At 46.2% G+C, this 23,666-nt stretch overlaps 1 protein-coding gene across 1 annotated transcript in view; it reads right to left on the bottom strand.

Annotated features, from left to right (window-relative positions):
• Positions 1–23,666, bottom strand: part of acacb (acetyl-CoA carboxylase beta) — a 169,683-nt gene that overhangs the window by 134,699 nt on the left and 11,318 nt on the right. Inside the window, exons 3-8 of the mRNA XM_072247887.1 lie at positions 11,405–11,537; positions 8,602–8,740; positions 7,492–7,601; positions 3,796–3,877; positions 2,856–2,954; positions 1,648–1,757 (exon numbers count right to left, since the gene is read on the bottom strand). Of these exons, the coding sequence (XP_072103988.1) occupies positions 1,648–1,757; positions 2,856–2,954; positions 3,796–3,877; positions 7,492–7,601; positions 8,602–8,740; positions 11,405–11,537 (673 nt within the window). The remainder of the gene's footprint in view (positions 1–1,647; positions 1,758–2,855; positions 2,955–3,795; positions 3,878–7,491; positions 7,602–8,601; positions 8,741–11,404; positions 11,538–23,666) is intronic.

The raw sequence follows: 23,666 nt of genomic DNA, 5'->3' as shown, positions 1-23,666 counted from the left end.
AGTTGATTAGTAAGTCTGCAAATGACACAGTCATTGGTGAAGTGGGAGGTGGTGAGGAAAATCAGCAAGTGATACCCCAGTATCAATTGGAAATTCGGGCAGAGAAATATAGATGAAGTTGAGTCCAGACAAGTGTGAGGTGGTGCACTTTGAATGTCAAATGTAAGAGGAAAGTATACAGTAAATGGAGCATTGATGCTCAGAGGGATCTGGGCAAACAGGTCCATAGCTCCCTGAAAATGACAAGTAGATAGGATAGTAAAGAAGATGTATGCTGTACTTGGCTTCATTGATCTAGGCATTGAATCTGAAAGCCAGCAAGTTATGCAGCAGCTGTATAAAGTGAATATTCTGTGTAGTTCTGTTCACTATAGCACAGGAAGGCTCTGGAGGTTTTGGAGAGGGTGCAGAAGTTTGACAATGATATTGCCTGGATGAGAGAGTATTATCTGTAAGGAGAGTGAGCAAACTTGAATTATTTTCTCCAAGGTGCTGGAAACTGAGGGATAATCTGAGAGAAGTTAGTAAAATTAAGAAAGGAATAATTAATGTCAGAGTTTTACTGGGGTGGAAATGTCAAGTGCTAAAGGGCACAGCTTTAAGGTGAGAGTGGTGGTGGGGTGGGGGGGGTTGTAGTTTAACATAGATTTACAAGGCATCTTTTTTACGCAGAGAGTGGTAAGTGTCTGGAGCACACTGTCATGGAAGGTGATAAAAGTAGATGCAACAGTGATATTTGAGAGATATTTACTCAAGAATATGAACAAACAGGGAATGGATTTTGAATTGGCATGATGGTCAACACAGACATGATGGGCTGAAGGGCCTGTCCCTATGCTGTGATATTCTATCCCTATACTGTCCCGATGCTGTGATATTCTATGTTCCTTTGCATTACCCTAACAACCTTGATAGTTAGCATAACTAAGAGCAAGGCTGGCCTTGTGTCAAAGCTAACAAAGCTGATTCAAATGTTCATTTTCACATTAGTTTAATTATAATGCTGTTCCATCCTCTATTTCTTAACAAGAAGAAATCAGAGTTATAAGTAAAATAAAATATAATCTACTTCAAAGGCCTTGGGAAAAAGTAAGCATACAGCGCCCATAAGCATGCAAAGATAGTACATGTTGCCCAGGCAGAATAAGATAAGCTTTGATCTCTTTTTGATATATTCTACACTTGATCTAGGACACGGACACTTGATATTGCATCTAGTAACAAAAGGTACAAAATGAAATTACTGTTTTGAATCAAGTTCAAAATCTACTACTCAGCATGAACATTATTTGCTAGAGTAATTCCAGGAGCAATCTGGTATAACCTACCAACTAATTTACTATTCCTGAGATTTTCACTACCTCCCACAGCAGCCACCTTCGCCCGATTAGAACAGGTGGATTTGGTTCTAAAGTTGCTTTCATTATTTTTATTAGTATCTCTATTCAATTCCTTTCTTTCTGATACCTTTATAACAAACAATGTATCATGTATACATTCTTTGATAATAAATGTACTTTGAATCTTTGAAACTGCCTCCGTGCAACAGAAATTCGTCAATAAAGATATGCACACATTGGCTTGTATTCTACAAATGAGTCAGCTGCACCTTATGTCTTGTTTTATCACAAGTATAATGTTTCGTACTTTTAAACCTTCAGTAGCATCTCGCACACACCCCCTCATGTACAGCTCTTTGGGAAGACTGATAATCCTTTTCAATCTCTGATCTTCTTCTGCCCATTCAAGCATTAGACCTGGATTATGACAGGACATAACATATATAACTCCCAAGTAAATAAGCAATAGCAAATCAGTAGCAGTCAAATTCAGAGGCACCTGCAAGCAAGCTAGCTAAATATTTGCCTTTATTGGGCAATATATTCTCCTTTGTGCAAAATGGAAGGCAAGAAGTGAATGTTCTTTATGTTTTGGAATACTGGTAAAAAATAGAAAATGATTAAGAAGCCAGAAGATAGGCTTTTTGCTCTTGTAAGTAATTGATGTAAAACTCATTTAAAGCTCTTTAAACAGTAGTGTGGGATGGCAGGGTGGAGATATGTCTTTAACAAAGGAGGTGTAAACCACTCCTTCCCTCCACTAGCCTGCAGCCACCAATGGGCAAGGTCTAGCACCTGATTTGCACCCCCCCCCCCACATCAGGGTCACATGAAGCCATGGGAACAGGTAGTGGATGGTCGTAAGAGCAGCTGGTGCATATCACAAGTCCTGGCTTTGTGACTACTGACCCCAGGCAGACAATCTCTGAGAGTATTGATAATGGGTGGGGTCACCCGTCTTGTAAGGAGTCCAGAAGAAGGCAATGACAAATCACTTCTATAGAAAAATTTGCCAAGAACAATCATGGTCATGGAAAGACCATGATTGCCAATGTCATGCAACATTGTACATAGCGAATGAACAAAACACAGGTGGTTCCTGTACAGCTGACTCCAGCTGCTCTCAGGAACACCAGGTCTATATGTAGCTTAGGCTCAGTATAAGGTGACACTTTACCCTAAAATCCTGAGTTCCAGGAGTTATTCCTTTCCTCCCTTATCTTTTGACCTGTGTTCAATGCTGACCTCAGGTACTGGCTGTCCATGTCGAGTTTGCCTGCTTTGCTTATGACACGGGTGTTTTCCCCCAGTGCTCCAGTTTAAAGATGTGTAGTCTGCTAGGTTAATTAGTCATTTTAACTTGTGTAGGTGGGTGGTAGATTCTCAGGGAATGGGGAGAGTAAATTGGCACTAGTGTAGGATTAGTGAAGGGAGCTTGATCGTCAGGGCACACTTGGTGGGCTGCAGGGCCTGTATTTGTGCTATACTCTCTGTAAGTTAGACTCATCGCTTTACCATCTCCACTCCAAGGCAGTGTTGGTATCCCAGCAGTCTGTGCCACAATGGTAGAGGCAATCTTATCACCTAATGACCACATAGCTGGGCTTGGAGGACCTACATGAAATAAAATGGGAACAAAACAAGAGTGAGAAAACAGAACACAGTTCCTACTGTCCGCAACAGGACAGGAATTCATCATTAGGCAGTGGTAGCTGTGAGTGTACCATGCAGTTGTAATTCAACCACGTAAGGTCAACAGACGTGCAATATTCCGGTTTTCTAAAACTTTAGGATAATGCTGAGATGCGTGGTAGGATTTACTGGGTCTAATCATCAATGGCATCCGCGGGTGTTTGGTCTTTTAACATCAGACACTCTCGCCCAGGTGACCCAATCCAGGTTGATCAGGCCCTGGCTTGTGTCCCAGCAGTACTGGTCCACGGAGCACACCTCTTGATCAATAGCCATCTGGAGCGGGTTCTGCAGAACGGCAGCCAGCAAAACCTCTGCACCCCACCTCCGTGGGCTCACATTGTGCCCTTCACCCCTCTAACCAGCTCCTGGTCCTTGGTCTTGTGCTCAAACGCCTCTCAATCTGGTCTCCTCAAGGCACTGTCATTTCTGTCATGACCACCGGCTTCGAGGTTTCTGACAGAGTGACCATGTCAGGCCTCAGTGATGAATTTGTAATTGGTAGGTCGGGGCACAGATGGAGTGACTTCTATAGAATAAAACAGAATTTATGGAAAAGTAATACGTATGTTGTGACAGCAACTTTTCTAGGTTAATTATATTGTAAAGCACGTGAAACTCCTTTCACTATACCTCATTTAATCTCTTATTATGACAGAAATTGCAGTATGTGTGAATCTCAAACATTTTCAGTCAACAGCAGCACTGGATCCCAGAATTGAACCCAATGTTCCAGTGGCTTCTTATTGGGGAAAAAACTTACCTAAAAATGCAATGTTGTATTTGTGAAGGAGCTCTGGAAGTTTGGGGTTCTCTGAAGCATGTCCCCAGCCAGCCCACACAGCCTAGCAGAACACGAAAATGCTAATGTCATGTACATGTTGAAATAGAGAACTTAGATGGTTTTCTCTGTGATAAAACTCCTAAAGAGATTTTACGTTAACACATTCAAACATAGATGGGAATTTCCAACAAAATGACTTTCTCAGCTCATGTATGCACAAGAATTCAGTCTTTACATTAGTAGCTGTTAAATAGAGTCAGAGAGTCGTAGAAAAATACAGCACAGAAACAGGCCCTTCAGCCCATCTAGTCTGCCTACTCCCATCAACCTGCACCTGGACTATACCCTTCTATTCTCCCTACCATACATGTACCTATCCAAACCTCTCTTGCGATGAAATCAAGCTCACGTGCACCACTTTCACTGGCAGCTCGCTCCACACTCTCACAACCCTCTGAGTGATAAAGTTTCTCCTCATGTTCCCCTTAAACTTTTCACCTTTCACCCTTAACCATGAACTCTAGTAGTAGTCCCACCCAACCTCGGTGGAAAAAACCTGCTTCCCTTTACCCTATCTATACCCCTCACAATTTGGTACACCTCTATCAAATATTTACACTTGGTTCTTCATTCATATTTCCTCTGCTTCTCTTTATTTTGACCTGTCCTCTGAGCTAAATTATATTTAGTGTAGACAAACATAATTCTTAACTTTCACTATTCACTCCGATAACCTTCTTCTCTCTGAACTGTTTAAAATTATCTTTGTAATCCCTGTTTATTCTAAAGATGACATAAAGGCAAATAGCCAGATGAAGCTAAAGCCTCATCAGATAACTCATCCATTTTTAATTTCTGAAATCGTTAACCAGCTACAGGGAAAATTGGAAAAGCAATGCCAATGGATGCATTTTTATGGTAACTGACAACAAATCATGTACTAATTTGCAAGTTGAGTGAAATATATCTGGAAATAGCTGATTAAGCTAAAGTTCATGGGAAAGGGATGAGAGCTAAGTGGCACTGGTATCAGAATCAGGATCCGTTTTATTATTCCTGACTATAGGTCATGAAATTTGCTGTTCGGCAAAATCAGTACAGTGCAAATATACAAAAAATCGTGTAGATGACAAGAACTTTGCAGTAAAAAGGAATAACCAAGTAGTGTTCATGGGTTCTTGCATCATTCAGAAATGTGATAACGGAGGGGAAGAAACTGTTCCTAAATAGTTGAATGTGAGTCATCGGACTCCTGTATCTCCTCCTGATGGTAGCAACAAAATGAGGACATATCAATGGTGAGGATACTTAGTATTGGATGACGGCTTCTTGAGAGGCCTCCTCTTGCAGATGTCCTCAGTGGTGGGGAGGGTTCTGCCCCTGATGGAGCCGGCTAAGTCTGCAACCCTCTGTAGCCTCTTTCAATCCTCTGCATTGGAGCCTCCTACGATGCAACCAGTCCAAATGCTCTCCACAACACATCTATAGAAACTTACAAGTGCTTTTGGTGACAAATGAAATCTCATCAAACTGCTAATGAAGTCGGGCCACAGGCATGCTTCCTTGGTGATTGTATCAATGTGTTGAGCCCAGGAGCCTCGGAGATGTTGACCCTCAGGATGTTGAAGCTGCAGACCCCTCAGTGCGGATCAGTGTTATCTTGACTTTGCTTTCCTTGGTATTGCTGATGTTGATTGTGAGGTTGTTGTAGTTGTGACACCATTCAACCAGCCAAGCTATCTCATTCCTGTATGTCGCCTCCTTGCTATGAGATTTTACCAACAACAGCGGCGTCATCTGCAGATTACAGATGGTGTTTGTAGTATAGAGAGAGCAGAGCAGTAGGCTGAGCACATGTCCTTGAGGTGCACCTGCGATGATTTTCAGAGAGAAGGAGGTGCTATTGCTGATCTGTACTGACTTGCGAGAGTTCAGCCTCTTGAAGGATGTTTTGACATTGGCCTCTGAGACAGAGGTGGAATAGTAGTACATCTAGCAAACTAGAGATGCTGCCTGACCTGCTGAGTTCCTCCAGCATTGTGTATGAGTTGCTCATAGTTCATGTTGTTTTGCTTATATTTGTCATGCACTTCAATCTTAAATGGTAGGAGCACCTTTGATTAATGAAACTGGGGCAATTCTGTTTCATTATCAAATTCATCAAATCCTGTCATGGTCCGGTCCGTGAAGTCCATATTCCGGTTCACGGTCCGGTCCATCGACCCTTGCTCCAGGTTTTCCTGTCTACCCTGTTTCTGTTCTTGTTGAGCTCCAATTGAGTCAGCTGATGCTCATGGGGGCTGGCTGCATAAATACCTTCAGAAACCAGGATGTGGCAGCTGGATTGTTCTTGTCCTTACTCCTTGTATCCCTTCCTCTGCCTTCTGTTTCCTCGCCTGAAGCCTTGCCGGTAACTCTTGCCTCGCCTGAAGTTCTTGTTTCACCTTGCAATGCCTGAAGCCCTGCTTTCTCTTGCCGGTAACTCCCGCCTCACCTGAAGTTCTGTCTCGCCTTGCATTGCCTGAAGCCTTGCCTTGTCTTGTTGTCTTGTCCTGGAGCCACCCCATACCTAGCTCCCTTCCTGTCCCTTGCCTCCGTCAGGTAAGCCAGGCCATACTGCCGTTACCTACGGTTGGTTCTGTCCCTTCCTGTCCCTTGCCTCCGTCGGGTGGAGATCCGCGCCCTGCCCAGAAGTACCGTGCCCTGCCCAGGAGGAGCTTCCAGTCTCCTGCCTCCTGCCAAGCCTCGCCTCAAGTCTCTAGCCTCAAGCCTGAAGATCCCAGCCTCCTGCCAAGCCTCGTCTCTAGCCTCTAGCCTCAAGCCTGAAGACCCCAACCTCCTGCCTCCTGCCAAGCCTCGCCTCTAGCCTCAAGCCTGAAGACCCCAGCCTCCTGCCAAGCCTCGTCTCTAGCCTCTAACCTTCTGAAGACCACAGCCTCCTGCCAAGCCTTATCTCTAGCCTCTAGCCTCAAGCCTGAAGACCCCAACCTCCTGCCTCCTGCCAAGCCTCGCCTCTAGCCTCAAGCCTGAAGATTCCAGCCTCCTGCCTCCTGCCAAGTCTCGCATCTAGCCACAAGCCTGAAGACTCCAGCCTCCTGCCTCCTGCCTCCTGCCAAGCCTTGCCTCTATCCTCAAGCCTTAAGACTCCAGCCTTGTCCTGCCTGCCATCCAAGCCTCGTCCTTGCCTAGTTCTGGGGTCTGAGCCAGAGGCAAGACCCAGGTACTAGGTCCTTGTCCAGTCTCTGGCTCCGAGTCCAAGCTCGGGTTCCTATCTCTCTTGTCCAGTCCTGTTCCGGCTTCCCGGTTTTCATGTCCATGTCCTTGCTCTCACCCTGTATCCTAGTCCTGTCCCTAGTACTTCAGTGTCTGTGTCTTGCACTTGGGTCCGTTCCCAGCCACCACCTTATGACAAATCCGTACTTGTGCATTGCAATATTGAAGTAATAATGAAGAAAGCTTTAAAATAGACTGGGAACATTTACATGCATTTGTCCTTTTGGAAAACGTGAACAGTTCATTAATTATCTGTAATGGAGGAAGTATGAGCATGGAAAATAAAGAAACAAAAAAAAAATCAAAAATTAAAATAACAAATAATCATTCATATTCCAAAAATTGTAAGTCCATTTTCATGATTAATCCCAGTCTTACACTCTTTGCAACAGTATAATTTACCTGCACTGGAATTCTTTTTGCAATGTCCACAATCAATTCCACATTTGCATAATTGTTGTTGTTGGGTCCTCCGGTGACCGGAACATAGTGATCCGCCATTTTGATGTATTCTAAATGGACACAATCACACAGCAGTAAAGACTCATGATCTGAAGATGTTGTGACAAGAATACACATAGATAAGATGTTAGCTGTCCTGTGTGATCAGCAGTTGGTCTGCCACCTGTCTTCAGGAGAGAGAGAGAGATAAGGAAAACAATGGAGCAGCATTTGGAGATGTGTAATGAAGGGGAAGGAGAGCTGTCAAGAGCGGCTCCCCCTTTGAACGCTGAACTGTTTGAAGTGATGGACAGGCGATACCCCAGCAGGGCGATAAAAAGGGACAGGTTCGCTAAGGCAGGACACACACAACACCCGAGGTAACGAGACCCTGGAAGCGGTGCGCCCCTCACAAGTCGGTGGGAAGCTTTTGGGCAGCTGATCGGGGGATCAAGCCATAAACGCACAGGGTGGAAAGGCACGATCGGCGGGAACCTGGTGTGTGTCCACCCTTGCCTGGGTGCCAGGTTCAGCGCAGGGAAACGATCGTATCTGGAAGCGGAGGGGTCACGGTCGGTGACCTCAGATGACATCACAAAGGACTCGCCGGACAGCTGACTGCGAAGGTCTGTGTGTGGAAGCTGTTTTGAATATTCATTCGTTTTGCTCTCTCTTCTCCCCCCACTGTCCATTGCCACGGCAACGATTACTGCGAACTGAACTAAATTGAACTGAACTTTGTGTCACTTTGAAACTGGTCATTTGCCCCTAGACAACGATAGAGCTTGATTGATCCTGTTATCTGAATTCTGTGTACATGTGTGTTTATCATTGCTGAACTGTTGCATTCATTATCCTTTTGATTAGAGTACTGTGTTGCTTGTTTCTTTAATAAAACTTTCCTAGTTCTAGTAATCCAGACTCCAACTGAGTGATCCATTTCTGCTGGTTTGACAACCCAGTTACGGGGTACCTAACAATGTCTTAAAAACAAAAGAGTGTTGTAGTGACAGATTTAATTGAAGAACACAAATTACAAATTTGCCACAGAGGATCTTACACGTTGCTTACCTGCATTGGCCTTCAGATCTTCGGGAGTCACCATAACTACAAACCGAATAGCTTTCTCATTCCGAAACATTTCATAGGACCATCTACGGATGGACCGCATACATTTGACAGCTGCAATACCATTGTTGGCAATTAGAACCTGGCAAAGAATAATATTACAGTCAAACACTCTTCAAAATGTGGAATTGCTACTTTCAACTAACTTGGAAGTTATATGATTTACAGGTGATGTTAGCAGCCTTGAGCTAGGAGATGATTTCTTCTCCTGATGACCTTCCATACTGAAAATTATTTCTTAATGTAAAAGAGGAGAATGTCTAGAGATTGCTAAGGAGTTCTGAATGTTGGACAACAGGATTTATGAAAACTTTGATTCATCTCCTGTCATGTGGCATTTCTGTGCTCTCTTTTGAACAGACAAGCTGAAGCAACTTAGTTTTCTGATGCTGTGATGTTTATATTTTCATAGTTGTGGGGATGCTGGAAAAGTAAATGAAATTGACCTGGTGTAGCAGTTAGCGTGACACCATTACAGCCCAGGGTATTCCAGAGTTCAGAGTTCAATTCCGGTGCCATTCTGTAAGGAGTCATTGAAACCTATCGAATGTTGAAGGGACTATATAGGATGGATGTGGAGAGGATGTTTCCTGTGGTGGAGGTATCCACAAACTAGAGGGCACAGCCTCAAAATTGAGGGGCATCCTTTCAGAACAGAGGTAAGGAGGGATATTTTTAGCCAGAGAGTGGTGAATCTGTGGAATGCTCTGCCACAGACTGCACTGGAGGCCAAGTCCATGGGTATATTTAAGGCAGAAGTTGATTGTTTCATGATCAGTCAGGGCATCAAAGGATATGGTGAGAAAGCAGTTGCATGGCGTTGAGTGAGATCTGGGATCAGCCATGATGAAATGGCGGAACAGATTTGATGGGCTGAATAGCCTAATTCTGCTCCTATGCCTTATGGTCTTATGGAGTCTCTGTACACCCTCCCCGTGGAATGCGTGGGTTTTCCCCTGGCCGTTAGGTTTCAGTCCAAAGATGTAGCAGTTGGTAGGTTAAATTGGTCATGGTAAATTGTCCCGTGGTGAGGTTAGGGTTAAGGTTAATCAGTTTTGTTGGGGGTTGCTGGGGCAGTGTGGTTTGAAGAGAATGAAAAGGGTTAAAGTTAATCAGTTTTGTTGGGGGTTGTTGGGGCGGTGTGGTTCGAAGGGAATGAAAAGGGTTAAGGTTAATCAGTTTTGTTGGGGGTTGTTGGGGCAGTGTGGTTCGAAGGGAATGAAAAGGGTTAAGGTTAATCAGTGTTGTTGGGGGTTGTTGGGGCAGTGTGGTTCGAAGGGAACGAAAAGGGTTAAGGTTAATCAGTTTTGTTGGGGGTTGTTGGGGCAGTGTGGTTCGAAGGGAATGAAAAGGGTTAAGGTTAATCAGTTTTGTTGGGGGTTGTTGGGGCAGTGTGGTTCGAAGGGAATGAAAAGGGTTAAGGTTAATCAGTGTTGTTGGGGGTTGTTGGGGCAGTGTGGTTCGAAGGGAATGAAAAGGGTTAAGGTTAATCAGTTTTGTTGGGGGTTGTTGGGGCAGTGTGGTTCGAAGGGAATGAAAAGGGTTAAGGTTAATCAGTTTTGTTGGGGGTTGCTGGGGCAGTGTGGTTCGAAGGGAATGAAAAGGGTTAAGGTTAATCAGTTTTGTTGGGGGTTAATGGGGCAGTGTGGTTCGAAGGGAGTGAAAAGGGTTAAGGTTAATCAGTTTTGTTGGGGGTTGTTGGGGCAGTGTGGTTCGAAGGGAATGAAAAGGGTTAAGGTTAATCAGTGTTGTTGGGGGTTGTTGGGGCAGTGTGGTTCGAAGGGAACGAAAAGGGTTAAGGTTAATCAGTTTTGTTGGGGGTTGTTGGGGCAGTGTGGTTCGAAGGGAACGAAAAGGGTCAAGGTTAATCAGTTTTGTTGGGGGTTGTTGGGGCAGTGTGGTTCGAAGGGAATGAAAAGGGTTAAGGTTAATCAGTGTTGTTGGGGGTTGTTGGGGCAGTGTGGTTCGAAGGGAATGAAAAGGGTTAAGGTTAATCAGTTTTGTTGGGGGTTGTTGGGGCAGTGTGGTTCGAAGGGAATGAAAAGGGTTAAGGTTAATCAGTTTTGTTGGGGGTTGCTGGGGCAGTGTGGTTCGAAGGGAATGAAAAGGGTTAAGGTTAATCAGTTTTGTTGGGGGTTAATGGGGCAGTGTGGTTCGAAGGGAGTGAAAAGGGTTAAGGTTAATCAGTTTTGTTGGGGGTTGTTGGGGCAGTGTGGATCGAAGGGAATGAAAAGGCCTTCTCTGTGCTGTGTTGCTAAAAGTAAAAATAAAATTAAAGGGATTAAATTGCATTTATCAAATGAATTGACTGACGTTGATATTGAAGATGGCTCATATATCAGGGAATATGAGTGAAAATTTTCAAACTAAGAAGTTGGGATGGGGCATGGATATTTTCAACTCATTAATCTGAACGCCTGCTAAAGCGGATAATGTGGGCAGGTCAAAAGCAGCAACTAGTTGTATGTACATGAATGAATTGAAAGCTCAACTCAATGGATGGAATATTATTCTTTTGTTACTGTTTTTCTTATTTCCTCATGTTTCTTCCCTCTTCCTTGTTCAAATTTTCTCTTTTATAAATACATTCCTTTATGGTTGAATGAAATTAAAGATATATCCTTCAATCTTTGCCTGGATGTTTTGGAGAGAAATCCATCTAATTCTAGTTAATGTGGACTCCTATCTAACCCACTTTCCCGCATGACCAGTCAATTCAGTTTCACAAACCTGATACAATTCGTACCTTTTCAATAACCCGATTCCCTCCAAACCGGGTGACAAACTCGGCAGGAGAGGCCACAGTGAAATCCCGATGAAGATCCAGCCTTTGCTCCTCCCTGCCCTTCTTTGTTAGATGCAAGCCTGACATACTGGGCCTAGAACAAACAAAAAGCCTGCATCTAAGATGTTGTCATTAGAAGTGTTATCACTCTCCTCATCATTAATCACCATTAGACCGTTTGTGGGTGTGCCTGTGCTCTGCAAACCGTCACCTCCCACCAGGTCCCAGCAGAAATTTTGGATTCTATTCAAGGATTCTTGTATATTAAAAGTATATTGGAGTTTATTGGAATAAACAACAGTCAGAAACCTGATGGATAGCTTCAAACAAATAAATGAATTTCCTGTAGGAAATCTAACAAGCCAAAATATAATCTGTGAAAGAGAAAAATCACAGTGTAAGAAGATTTGAACGAGACATTGGCACCAGAATCTCAAAGTTCTAACTACATCAACGTACATATACTGTATGTCACTACACACAACCCCGAGAATCATTTTCTTGCGGACGTACTCAATATATCCATAATAGAATCAATGAAACACCACACTAACCAGTGTGCAGACAACAAACTGTGCAAATACAGAAAGAAAGAAATAATAACAATAAATAAATAAGCAATAAATATCAAGGACATGAGGTGAAGAGTCCTTGAAAGTGAGTCCATTGGCTGTGTGAACATTTCAATAATGGAGACAATGAAGTTGAGTGAAGCATTCCCTTTGGCTCAAGAGCCTGATGGTTGAGGGGTAATAACTGTTCCTGAACCTGGTGGTGAGAGTCCTGAGGCTCCTGTACCGAGCCTCATTCCTGATGGTTGAGGGGTAATAACTGTTCCTGAACCTGGTGGTGTGAATCCTGAGACTCCTGTACCTCCTTCCTGATGGTCGAGGGGTAATAACTGTTCCTGAACTTGGTGGCGAGAGCCCTGAGGCTCCTGTACCTCCTTCCTGATGGTTGAGGGGTAATAACTGTTCCTGAACCTGGTGGTGTGAGTCCGGAGGCTCCTGTACCTTCTTCCTGATGGTTGAGGGGTAATAACTGTTCCTGAACCTGGTGGTGAGAGCCCTGAGGCTCCTGTACCTCCTTCCTGATGACAGCAGCGAGAAGAGAGCATGACCTGGGTGGTGGGAGTCCCTGATGATGGATGCTGCTTTCCTGCAACAGCATTTTGTGTAAATGTGCCTAATGGTGGGGAGGGCTTCACCTGTGATGGACTGGGCCACATCCATTACTTGTTGTAGGATTTTCCATTCAAAGGCACTGGTGTTTTCATACCAGGCTGTGAAGCAGTCAGTCAATATACTCTCCAATATACATCTATAGAAGTTCATCATGGCATTAGATGTCATGTTGAATCTTTGCACACTTCTAAGGAAGAAGAGGCGCTGTTGTGCTTTCTTCATAATTGCACTAGTGTTCTGGGCCCAGGACAGGTCCTCCGAGATAATTTAGAGTTACCGACCCTCTCCAACTCTGATCCTCCGATGTGGATTGGCTTATAGTCCTCTGGTTTGAGAATATTTTCTCCAATTCATACTTTCTGTGCTACGTAACTCAAAGATAAATAACGTGCAGTGAGACATTAATTTGTCATGATTTCGGTTGCAGTGGTTCTCAATATTTCAACATTTGTATTACAGGAAAATCGTTAAACGAAGTTTATGTTTTGTAAATTATGGCTTCAGAAATTTCTAGAAGGGCAATTTAACATTAGACCAAAAGGAGCAAAGTTAGGCCATTCAGCCCATCGAGTCTGCTCTGCCATTCCATCATGGCTGATCCCAGATCTCACTCAACCCCATACACCTGCCTTCTCTTCATATCCTTTGATGCCCTGACTGATCAGGAAATGATCAACTTTCGCCTTAAATATACCCAAGGACTTGGCCTCCACACAGTCTGAGGCAGAGCATTCCATTCTCTGGCTAAAAAAATTCCTCCTTTCCTGCATTCTAAAAGGTTGCTCCTCAATTTTGAGGCTGTGCCCTTAAGTTCTGGATACCCTCACCAGAGGAAACATTCTCTTCACATTCACCTTATCTAGTCTTTCAACATCCAGTAGGCTAAATTCCAGTGAGTACAGGTCTCTCATATGCTTCTCATAAGTTAATTCCTTCATTCCCAGAATCATCCTTATGAACCTCCTCTGGACTCTCTCCAATGACAACACATCCCTTCTCAGAGATGGGGCCCAAAACTGTTGACAATACTCCAAGTGCAGTCTGACTAGTGTCTGCTAAATCCTCAGCATTATCTCCTCATTTTGATATTCCGTCCCACTGAAATACGTACCAACATTGTATTTGCCTTCTTTACTCAACCTGTAAATTAACCTTCTGGGAGTCTTTCACGAGGACTTCTAAGTCCCTCTGCACATCTGGTATTTGAACATTCTCCTCATTTAGATAATAGTTTGCACCATTGTTCCTATTAGCAAAATGCATAATCATACATTTTCCAACTCAGCATTCTATCTGCCACATTTTTGCCCATTCTTCCAATTTGTCTTATTCCTACTGCAATCGCATTGCTTCTTCAGTACTGCCCATCCCTCCACCTATCTTCGCAAACTTTAGCAAAAAGCCATCAATTCCATTATCCAAATCATTGCCAAACAATGTGAAAAGCAGTGGTCCCAATACTGATCCCTGAGGAACACCACTAGTTATTTGCGGCCAACCAGAAAAGGCTCCCCTTTATTCCCACTCACTGCCTCCGATCTGTCAGCTATTCCTCTATCCATGCCAGTACCTTTCCTGTAAAGCCATGGGATTTTATCTTATTAACCAGCCTCAAGTGCGGCACCTTATCAAATGCCTTCTGAAAATGACATCCACTGCCTCTCCTTTGTCCACTCTGCTTGATACTTCCTCAAAGAACTCCAACAGATTTGTCAGGCAAGTTTTCCTTTTACAGAAACCATGCTGACTTTGACTTAATTTATTAAGTACCAAGTACCCCAAAAACTCATCCTTAATAATAGACTCCAACATTTTCCCAACCACAGAAGTTAGGCTAACTGGCCTATAATTTCCTTTCTTTTGCCTTTCTCCCTTCTTAAGGAGTGGAGTGACATTTGCAATCTTCTAGTCCTCCAAAACCATGCCAGAATCAAGTGATTCTTGAAAGATCATGACCAATGCATCTGCTATCTCTTCAGCAACCTCTCTCAAGATTCTGTGATGTAATCAATCTGGTCCAGGTGACTGATCCACTGTAAGACCTTTGAGTTTACCGAGCACTTGTTCCTTTGTAATAGCAATGGTACTCACTCTTGCTCCCTGACACTCACAGACCTCTGGCATGCAGCCAAAAGGTTCTATTCAAAAGGTTCAAAGGAACATCTAAGCAAGCCTGATGCATTTTGGAAACAAGTCCTGTGGACTGATGAAGTTAAAATAGAACTTTTTGGCCGCAATGAGCAAAGGTATGTTTGGAGAAAAAAGGGTGCAGAATTTCATGAAAAGCACCCCTCTCCAACTGTTAAGCACGGGGGTGGATCGATCATGCTTTGGGCTTGTGTTGAAGCCAGTGGCATGGGGAACACTTACTGGTAGAGGGAAGAATGAATTCAATTAAATTCCAGCAAATTCTGGAAGAAAACATCACACTGTCTGTAAAAAAGCCGAAGATGAGAAGAGGATGGCTTCTCCAACAGGATAATGAACCTAAACACACCTCAAAATCCACAATGGACTACCTCAAGAGGCGCAAGCTGAAGTTTTTGCCATGGCCCTCACAGTCCCCTGACCTAAACATCATCGAGAACCTGTGGATAGACCTCAAAAGAGCAGTGAATGCAAGACGGCCCAAGAATCTCACAGAACTAGAAGCCTTTTGTAAGAAGAATTGGCAAAAATCCCCCAAACAAGAATTGAAAGACTCTTAGCTGGCTACAAAAAGCGTTTACAATCTGTGATACTTGCCAAAGGGGGTGTTACTAAGTACTGCCATGCAGGGTGCACAAACTTTTGCTCCGGGCCCTTTTCCTTTTTTGTTATTTTGAAACTGTAAAAGATGGAAATAAAGTTTTCTTTGCTTAAAATATTAAAGAAATGTGTCATCTTTAACCTTATGCCTTTTGGAAATCAGTTCATCTTTTACTCGCTTAGCTATTCACAGTAGCAGAAATTCTGACCAGGGGTGCCCAAACTTTTGCATGCCACTGGTATAAGTACTTTGATAATACATTAACTTTGGACTTTGAATATAATTGGAGCAGAAGCCTCCAAACCAATGCCGTAGACCAGTTGAACTAGGAACTTATCGCTGGGTCTCTGCTGACGTTAACAAACTTGATCAAGCACCTTCAGAGGTGAATGCAGGAAACTTGAACATTCTTGAAAGTGTGTTATTTGTAGTAGTAGTAGTAGTAATCGTAGTCATACCTTATTGATCCTGGGGGAGATTGGTTTTCGTTACAGTTGCACCATAAATAATATAGTAATAGAACCATAAATAGTTAAATAGTAATATGTAAATTATGCCAGTAAATTATGAAATAAGTCCAGGACCAGCCTATTGGCTCAGGGTGTCTGACCCTCCAGGGGAAGAGTTGTAAAGTTTGATGGCCACAGGCAGGGATGACTTCCTGTGATGCTCTGTGTTGCATCTCGGTGGAACGAGTCTCTGGCTGAATGTACTCCTGTGCCCACCCAGTACATTATGTAGTGGATGGGAGACATTGACCAAGATGGCATGCAACTTAGACAGCATCTTCTTCTCAGACACCACCGTCAGAGAGTCCAGTTCCATCCCCACAACATCACTGGCCTTACAGATGAGTTTGTTGATTCTGTTGGTGTCTGCTACCCTCAGCCTGCTGCCCCAGCACACAACAGAAAACATGATAGCACTGGCCACCACAGACTCGTAGAACATCCTCAGCATCGTCCGGCAGGTGTTAAAGGACCTCAGTCTCCTCAGGATATAGAGACGGCTCTGACCCTTCTTGTAGACAACCCCAGTGTTCTTTGACCAGTCCAGTTTGTTGTCAATTCGTATCCCCAGGTATTTGTAATTCTCCACCATGTCCACACTGACCCCCTGGATGGAAACAGGGGTCACCTGTACCTTAGCTCTCCTCAGGTCTACCACCAGCTCCTTAGTCTTTTTCATATTAAGCTGCAGATAATTCTGCTCACACCATGTGACAAAGTTTCCTACCGTAGCCCTGTACTCAGCCTCATCTCCCTTGCTGGTGCATCCAACTGTGGCAGAGTCATCCCAAAACTTCTGAAGATGACAAGACTCTGTGCAGTAGTTGAAGTCCGAGGTGTAAATGGTGAAGAGAAAGGGAGACAAGACAGTCCCCTGTGGAGCCCCAGTGCTGCTGATCACTCTGTCGGACACACAGTGTTGCAAGCACACGTACTGTGGTCTGTCAGTCAGGTAATCAAGAATCCATGATACCAGGGAAGCATCCACCTGCATCGCTGTCAGCTTCTCCCCCAGCAGAGCAGGGCGGATGGTGTTGAACGCACTGGAGAAGTCAAAAAACATGACCCTCACAGTGCTCGCTGGCTTGTCCAGGTGGGCGTAGACACGGTTCAGCAGGTAGACGATGGCATCTCAACTCCTAGTTGGGGCTGTTAGGCGAACTGGAGGGGATCTAAGTGTGGCCTGACCATAGGCCGGAGCAGCTCCAGAACAAGTCTCTCCAGGGTCTTCATGATGTGGGAGGTCAATGCCACCGGTCTGTAGTCATTGAGGCCGCTGGTGCGCAGTGTCTTCGGCACAGGGACAAGGCAGGATCCTCCAGAGCCTTAGGCTCAGGTTGAATACATGGCGAAGTACTCCACATAGCTGAGGGGCACAGGCTTTGAGCACCCTGGCACTGACACCATCCGGTCCTGCAGCCTTGCTTGGGTTGAGACGTTTCAGCTGTCTTCTCACCTGTTCAGCTGTGAAGCCCACCATGGTGGTTTCGTGTGGGGAAGGGGTATAGTCATGAGAGCAGGGTGGGGGACTGTGAGGAGGGGTAGGAGGGGAGAGTGGAATATGTGTTGGTTGGGGGCCAACAACAGATGGCTCATGTGGGGGATGGGCAGGGGCCACAGTGTCAAATCTGTTAAAGACCAGATTAAGTTCATTGGCCCTGTCCACACTGCCTTCAGCTCCTCTGTTGCTAGTTGGCCGGAACCCAGTGATGGTCCTCATCCCACTCCAGACCTCTCTCATGTTGTTCTGCTGGAGTTTCCACTCAAGCTTCCTCCTGTACCTGTCTTTAGCCTCCCTGATCCTGGCTTTCAGGTTCCTCTGTATTGCCCTCAGCTCCTCCCTATTTCCATCTCTAAACGCCCTCTCTTTAGTGTTCAGGATGTCCTTAATGTCCTTTGTCACCCATGGCTTGTTATTTGAATAACAAAGGACAGTTCTTGTCGGGACGTTGCAGTCCACACAGAAGTTGATGTAATCAGTCTTACACTCTGTGAGCCCATCAATATCCTCTGCATGTGGCTCACAGAGTGCCTGCCAGTCTGTCACCTCAAAACAACCCTGGAGCGCCTCATAAGCCTCCTTCCACCATTTCCTCACTGTCCTCGAGGTTGCAGGTTTACTCTTCACCAGAGGCACGTAGCAGGGTTTTAGATGCACCAGGTTGTGATCTGACCTTCCCAGTGGGGGGAGAGGAGAGGAGCTGTATGCATCCTTAACATTAGCATACATCAAATCCAGAGTCCTCCCCCTCTGTGTTAAATGTGTTATCAATTTTTTCAGCATATAGTTCATTATCCTGTATTCATTGGCTTTTGAAAATAACACTTTTTTTTTCTCTGATTTGGAATAAGTGAAACTTCATGAGGAATTTCTCTTTAATCTTAGTTTTGGTCCTTGGCACGGTGCTCAATTAAATATCATCTTTATATGAGAGCACCTATGCCAACCTAATGCTCCCCAAAAAGATTACATCATTCCAATAAACCCTATGTGCAGAACTGCAACAAGGTATCTTAGAATCATAGAAAAGTGCAGTAGATAAACATGCCCTTTGGCCCATTTAATCCAAGCCAAACCATTTAAACTGCCTGGTCCCATTGACCTGTACTGGGACCATAACCCTTCATACCCCTGCCATCCATGTACCTATCCAAACTTCTCTTATACATTGAAATTGAGCTCGCCTGCACCACTTCTGTGTTCCACATACTCACGACCCCCTAAATGAAGAATTTTCCCCTCATGTTCCCCTTAAGCAGTTCACCTTTCACTCTTAACCCATGACCTCTAGTTGTGGTCCTATCCAACCACAGTGGGAAAAGCCTGCCTGCATATATCCCTCATAATTTTATATATCTCTATCAAATCTCCCCTCAGTCTTCTAGGTTCCAATGAATGAAGTCCCCTAAACTATTAAATTTTCCCTGATAACTCAGGTCCTCCAGTCCTGACAACCTCTGTACTTTTTAAACCTTATTTACATCTTTCTTGTAGATAGGTAACCAAAACTGCAGACATTACTCCAAATTAGGCCTCGCCAACGTCTTATGCAACTTCAACATAACATCCCGTCTCCTGTACTCAATAATTTAATTTATGAAGGTCAATGTGCCAAAAGCTTTCTTAACTGCAAGATTAATATTAAAGTTCTTTTTAGTATCTCAGAATAATCACCACAGTAACAAAACTGAGGGGAATTGAACCATTAAAGTGACTACTAAAACAAATCATCTTGCAGTAAACACAAGGAAATCTGCAGATGCTGGAAATTCAAGCAATGCACACAAAAAGTGCTGGTGAATGCAGCAGACCAGGCAGCATCTATAGGAAGAGGTACAGTTGACTTTTCGGGCCAAACTGAAAGTCAGGACTAACTGAAAGAAGAGACAGCAAGAGTTTTGTAAGTGGGAGGGGGAGGGGGAGATCCGAAATGATAGAAGAAGACAGGAGGGGGAGGGATGGAGCTGAGAGCTGGAAAGTTGATTGGCAAAAGGGATACGAGGCTGGAGAAGGGAGAGGATCATGGGACGGGAGGCCTAGGGAGAAAGGGGGAGTGGGGGTGAAAAACCCAGAGGATGTGTGGTAAACCATATGTATGTTGTAACTGGGTTAACTGTCTGGACACGCCCCTCTGCTGACTGCCCCTGTGGCTCCTCCCACAGAATATGATTTCGCCTTGCCCTTCACCCTCAGTCCAGGGGCAAACACTCAGCATGGAGGTCGTATTGTACAGCGAATAAAAGCCTTTCAGTATTTCACCCAACTTCAGTCTTTTGGAGTTATTGAAGGTGCTTCAATTTTATTTGCTGTACATTTTAAAGCATGGAACATTCTCTGAGACCCGACAAGTTAGACCTAAATCCGCAAACGCCTGATGCTGGAAACGCTTTCGAACTCTGTCTGGCCTGCTTCGAAGCGTACCTAGAGGAGATTAAAGCGACCGACCCCGTAGCGAAGCGCGGAGTTCTACTCTCCAGGGTCAGTCCACGGGTCTATTCGCTGATCAGAGACCAGCTGAACTACGACGGCGCGATGAACGCACTGAAAAGACAATACCTGCGGCCGATAAACAGCGTCTACGTGCGACATCGCTTAGCGACACGGCAACAACGGCCCGGGGAATCAAGTGCTGAGTTCGTCCAGGCCCTACAGACACTCGTGCAAGCCTGCAATTGCCAGGAGCTGATGGCAGCGCAGCATGCAGAACTCCTAGTGAGAGACGCCTTCGTCACGGGGACCAGGTCAGTGTATGAGCGCCAGCGGCTGCTGGAAGAAGCTGACCTTACCTTACGTTCGGCAATCGAGCTAGCTGATACGCTGGAGGCCGCTCTGCATAACTCTGAGGCTCTCTAGGCATGCGTTCCCCCGATGGCCTCGTGGACGCCGCAGACCCCGCAACCCACCGGTGAGTCGACCACGGTTGCTGCCAGTCGCGAGTCCGCGAAGTGCTACTTCTGTGGACTTGAGAAGCACCCCTGGAAACACTGCGCAGCCCGACAAGCTACCTGCTCCAGCTGCGGAAAGAAGGGCCACTTCGCCAAGGTCTGTAAGTCCAAACCACGAGCAGGATTGAGCAGCACCGCTTGCGAGGCATGGGGGCCGCCATCTTGCCTGCATGCCTCCACCACGTGCAAGACATGGGGGGTGGCCATCTTGGTCGGCGCCACCTCCCACTGCCTACGGCCCACAGGTGCTCACGAGGCACCCCACCACGCCAGACCAAGACAGCGACTCAACTCTGACCCTCGACCAAAGCGCTCCCCACCAGCTCGCAAGGTCAATGATGGACATCCTGGTGGAGGGGCACAGGACAAGCTGCCTGTTTGACGTGGGCAGCACGGAGAGCTTTATCCACCTGGACACGGTGCAGCATTGCGGACTCGCGATAAGTCAGAGGGTCGCCATGGCTGCCGGGTCGCATACAACAGACATCCGGATGGAGGGGGTTGTGTAGCGACGCTAGTGGTGCAGGGCACAGAATATCGAGACTTTACGTTACTGGTCATGCCTCAACTGTGTGACACTGTGTTATTGGGGTTCAACTTGCAGAGCCACCTGAAAAGCGTGACAATGGATATGATGGGCCCCTCCCACCAATCACTGTCGTAAATCCTCAGTTTTGTAGGAATACATCACGTACCCCGTTACTGACCACCCCCACACACAGACCCGTACATCCCACCCAACACCATGCCAACAGCCGCACTACCGACACCACTTGCGGCCTCTCCACCCTCAGGATCCCTCCCCCACCGCTGTTCGCCAACCTGACCCCCGACTGTAAACTTGTGGCAACTAAAAGCAGGAGGTACAGCGCGGGGGACAGAGCTTTCATTAAGTCGGAGGTGCAGCGGCTGCTCAGGGAGGGGGTCACTGAGGCAAGCACAAGTCCTTGGAGGGCGCAGGTGGTCGTTGTTCGGAACGGGGAGAAGAATAGGATGGTCATGGACTATAGCCAGACCATCAATAGGTTCATGTAGCTCGACGCGTACCCTCTACCCCGCGTCGCGGATATGGTCAATCAGATAGCACAGTACAAGGTGTACTTGACCATAGACCTAAAATCTGCTTACCATCAGCTCCCCATCCGCCGGGAGGACCGCCCTTACACCGTCTTCGAGGCGGACGGCAGGCTTTATCACTTCCCCTTCGGTGTCACGAATGGTGTATCTGTCTTCCAGAGGGAAATAGACCAGATGGTGGACCAGTGCCAACTGAAGGCCACGTTCCCATATCTGGATAACATCACCATTGCGGTCACGACCGGCAGGATTACGACAACAACCTCCAAAGATTTCTCCAAGCGGCCAAAGCCTTCAATCTCACCTATAACAAGGACAAGTGTGTGTTTGGAACCACCCGACTTGCTATCCTTCGGTGTGTCATGGAGAACAGAGTCATTGGCCCTGACCCCGACTGTATCCACCCCCTGTTGGAACTCCCTCTTCCCAACACCCTCAGAGCCCTCAAAAGGTACCTGGGCTTCTTTTCATATTACACCCAATGGGTCTCTAGCTACGCAGACAAGGCTCGCCCCCTGGTCAAGTCCACCACATTCCCCCTCTCAGCCAAGGCCCACGCGGCCTTCAGCTGCATTAAAGGGGACATTGTCAAAGCAGCAATGCATGCGGTGGATGAGGCCATTCCCTTCCAAGTAGAGAGTGACGGCTCTGACTTTGCACTGGCTGCTACCCTCAATCAGGCAGGAAGACCGGTTCTTCTCCCTTACCCTTCAAGGTCCTGAAATTCGGCACTCCGCGGGGGAGAAAGAGGCCCAGGCCATAGTGGAAGCTATTAGGCACTGGAGGCACTATCTTGACGGCAAAAGGTTCACCCTGCTAACTGACCAGCGTTCAGTCGCATTCATTTTAATAACCAACAGCGGGGCAAAATCAAAAATAATAAAATTCTGAGGTGGAGAATCGAACTCTCCACCTACAACTATGACGTCATGTACAGGCCTGGGAAGCTCAACGAGCCCTCCGATGCCCTATCCCGGGGAACGTGCGCCAGTGCGCAGATTGACCGGCTATATGCCCTACATGTAGATCTTTGCCACCCGGGGGTCACCCGACTTTTCCACTTCGTGAAAGCCCGGAACCTGCCTTACTCCCTTGAGGAGATCAGGATGATGACCAGGGACTGCCAAGTCTGCGCAGAGTGCAAACCGCACTTCTACTGACCGGAAAAGGCACAACTTATCAAGGCCACCCGCTCCTCTGAGTGATTGAGTGTTGACTTTAAGGGCCCCCTTCCCTCCACCGACCGCAATGTGTACTTTCTTAGCATTATCGATGAGTACTCGCTGTTCCCCTTCGCCATCCCCTGCCCCGATACCACTACCGCGTCAGTTATAAAAGCCCTGCGCGAGCTCTTCACTCTGTTCCGATACCCATGCTATATCCACAGTGACAGAGGGTCCTCGTTTATGAGTGACGAGCTGCGCCAATATCTACTGGCTAGGGGAATTGCAACTAGTAGGACCACGAGCTATAATCCCCGGTGGAATGGACAGGTGGAGAAGGAGAATGGCACGGTGTGGAAAGCCACACTCTTAGCTCTCAGGTCAAAGGGACTGCCGGTCTCCCGCTGGCAGGAGGTCCTTCCCGAGGCACTCCACTCCATCCGCTCCCTGTTATGCACAGCCACCAATGCCACCCCTCATGAGCGGCTCTTTTCATTTCCCAGAAAGTCAACCACTGGGACCACCCTACCAACTTGGCTGACGTCCCCGGGGCCAGTGCTGCTCCGGAAACATGCGAGGAGCAATAAATACTCCCCGATGGTCGAGAGGGTTCACTTACTTCATGCGAACCCCCAGTATGCCTATGTGGTTTTACCTGTTGGGTGGGAGGGCACGGTCTCCATCCGCGACCTGGCGCCCGCAGGTGCACCGTGTCCCTACCCGGAACACTCCATGGTGACTATTAACCCCGTACCCACCGATGTATGTACCCACGAGACACCGCACACTCCAAGCCCCACACAGACACCACACGACACTCCCATACTGGGCGCGACGCACACGCACGAGGGATTACCAACGCCTAACGTGCTGGCAGCTCAAGTCAGGCCGGAGCCAGCACAACCGCCGTCGCTGGTGCAATCACCGCCGGTGCTACGTAGATCACAGCGACGGACTCGACCGCCTGATAGACTTCACCTGTAAATATTCTTGTTTTAAATATTGTCAGTCACTTCACCCCGCGGGACTCTTTTTAAAAAAAAAGAGGGGTGAATATGGTAAACAAGATATATATGTTGTAACTGGGTTACCTGT

The sequence above is a fragment of the Mobula birostris genome, chromosome 31 (genome assembly GCF_030028105.1).
Source record: "Mobula birostris isolate sMobBir1 chromosome 31, sMobBir1.hap1, whole genome shotgun sequence".
NCBI classification, from domain to species: Eukaryota; Metazoa; Chordata; class Chondrichthyes; order Myliobatiformes; family Myliobatidae; genus Mobula; species Mobula birostris.
This window is presented reverse-complemented; position numbering and strand designations above follow the sequence as displayed.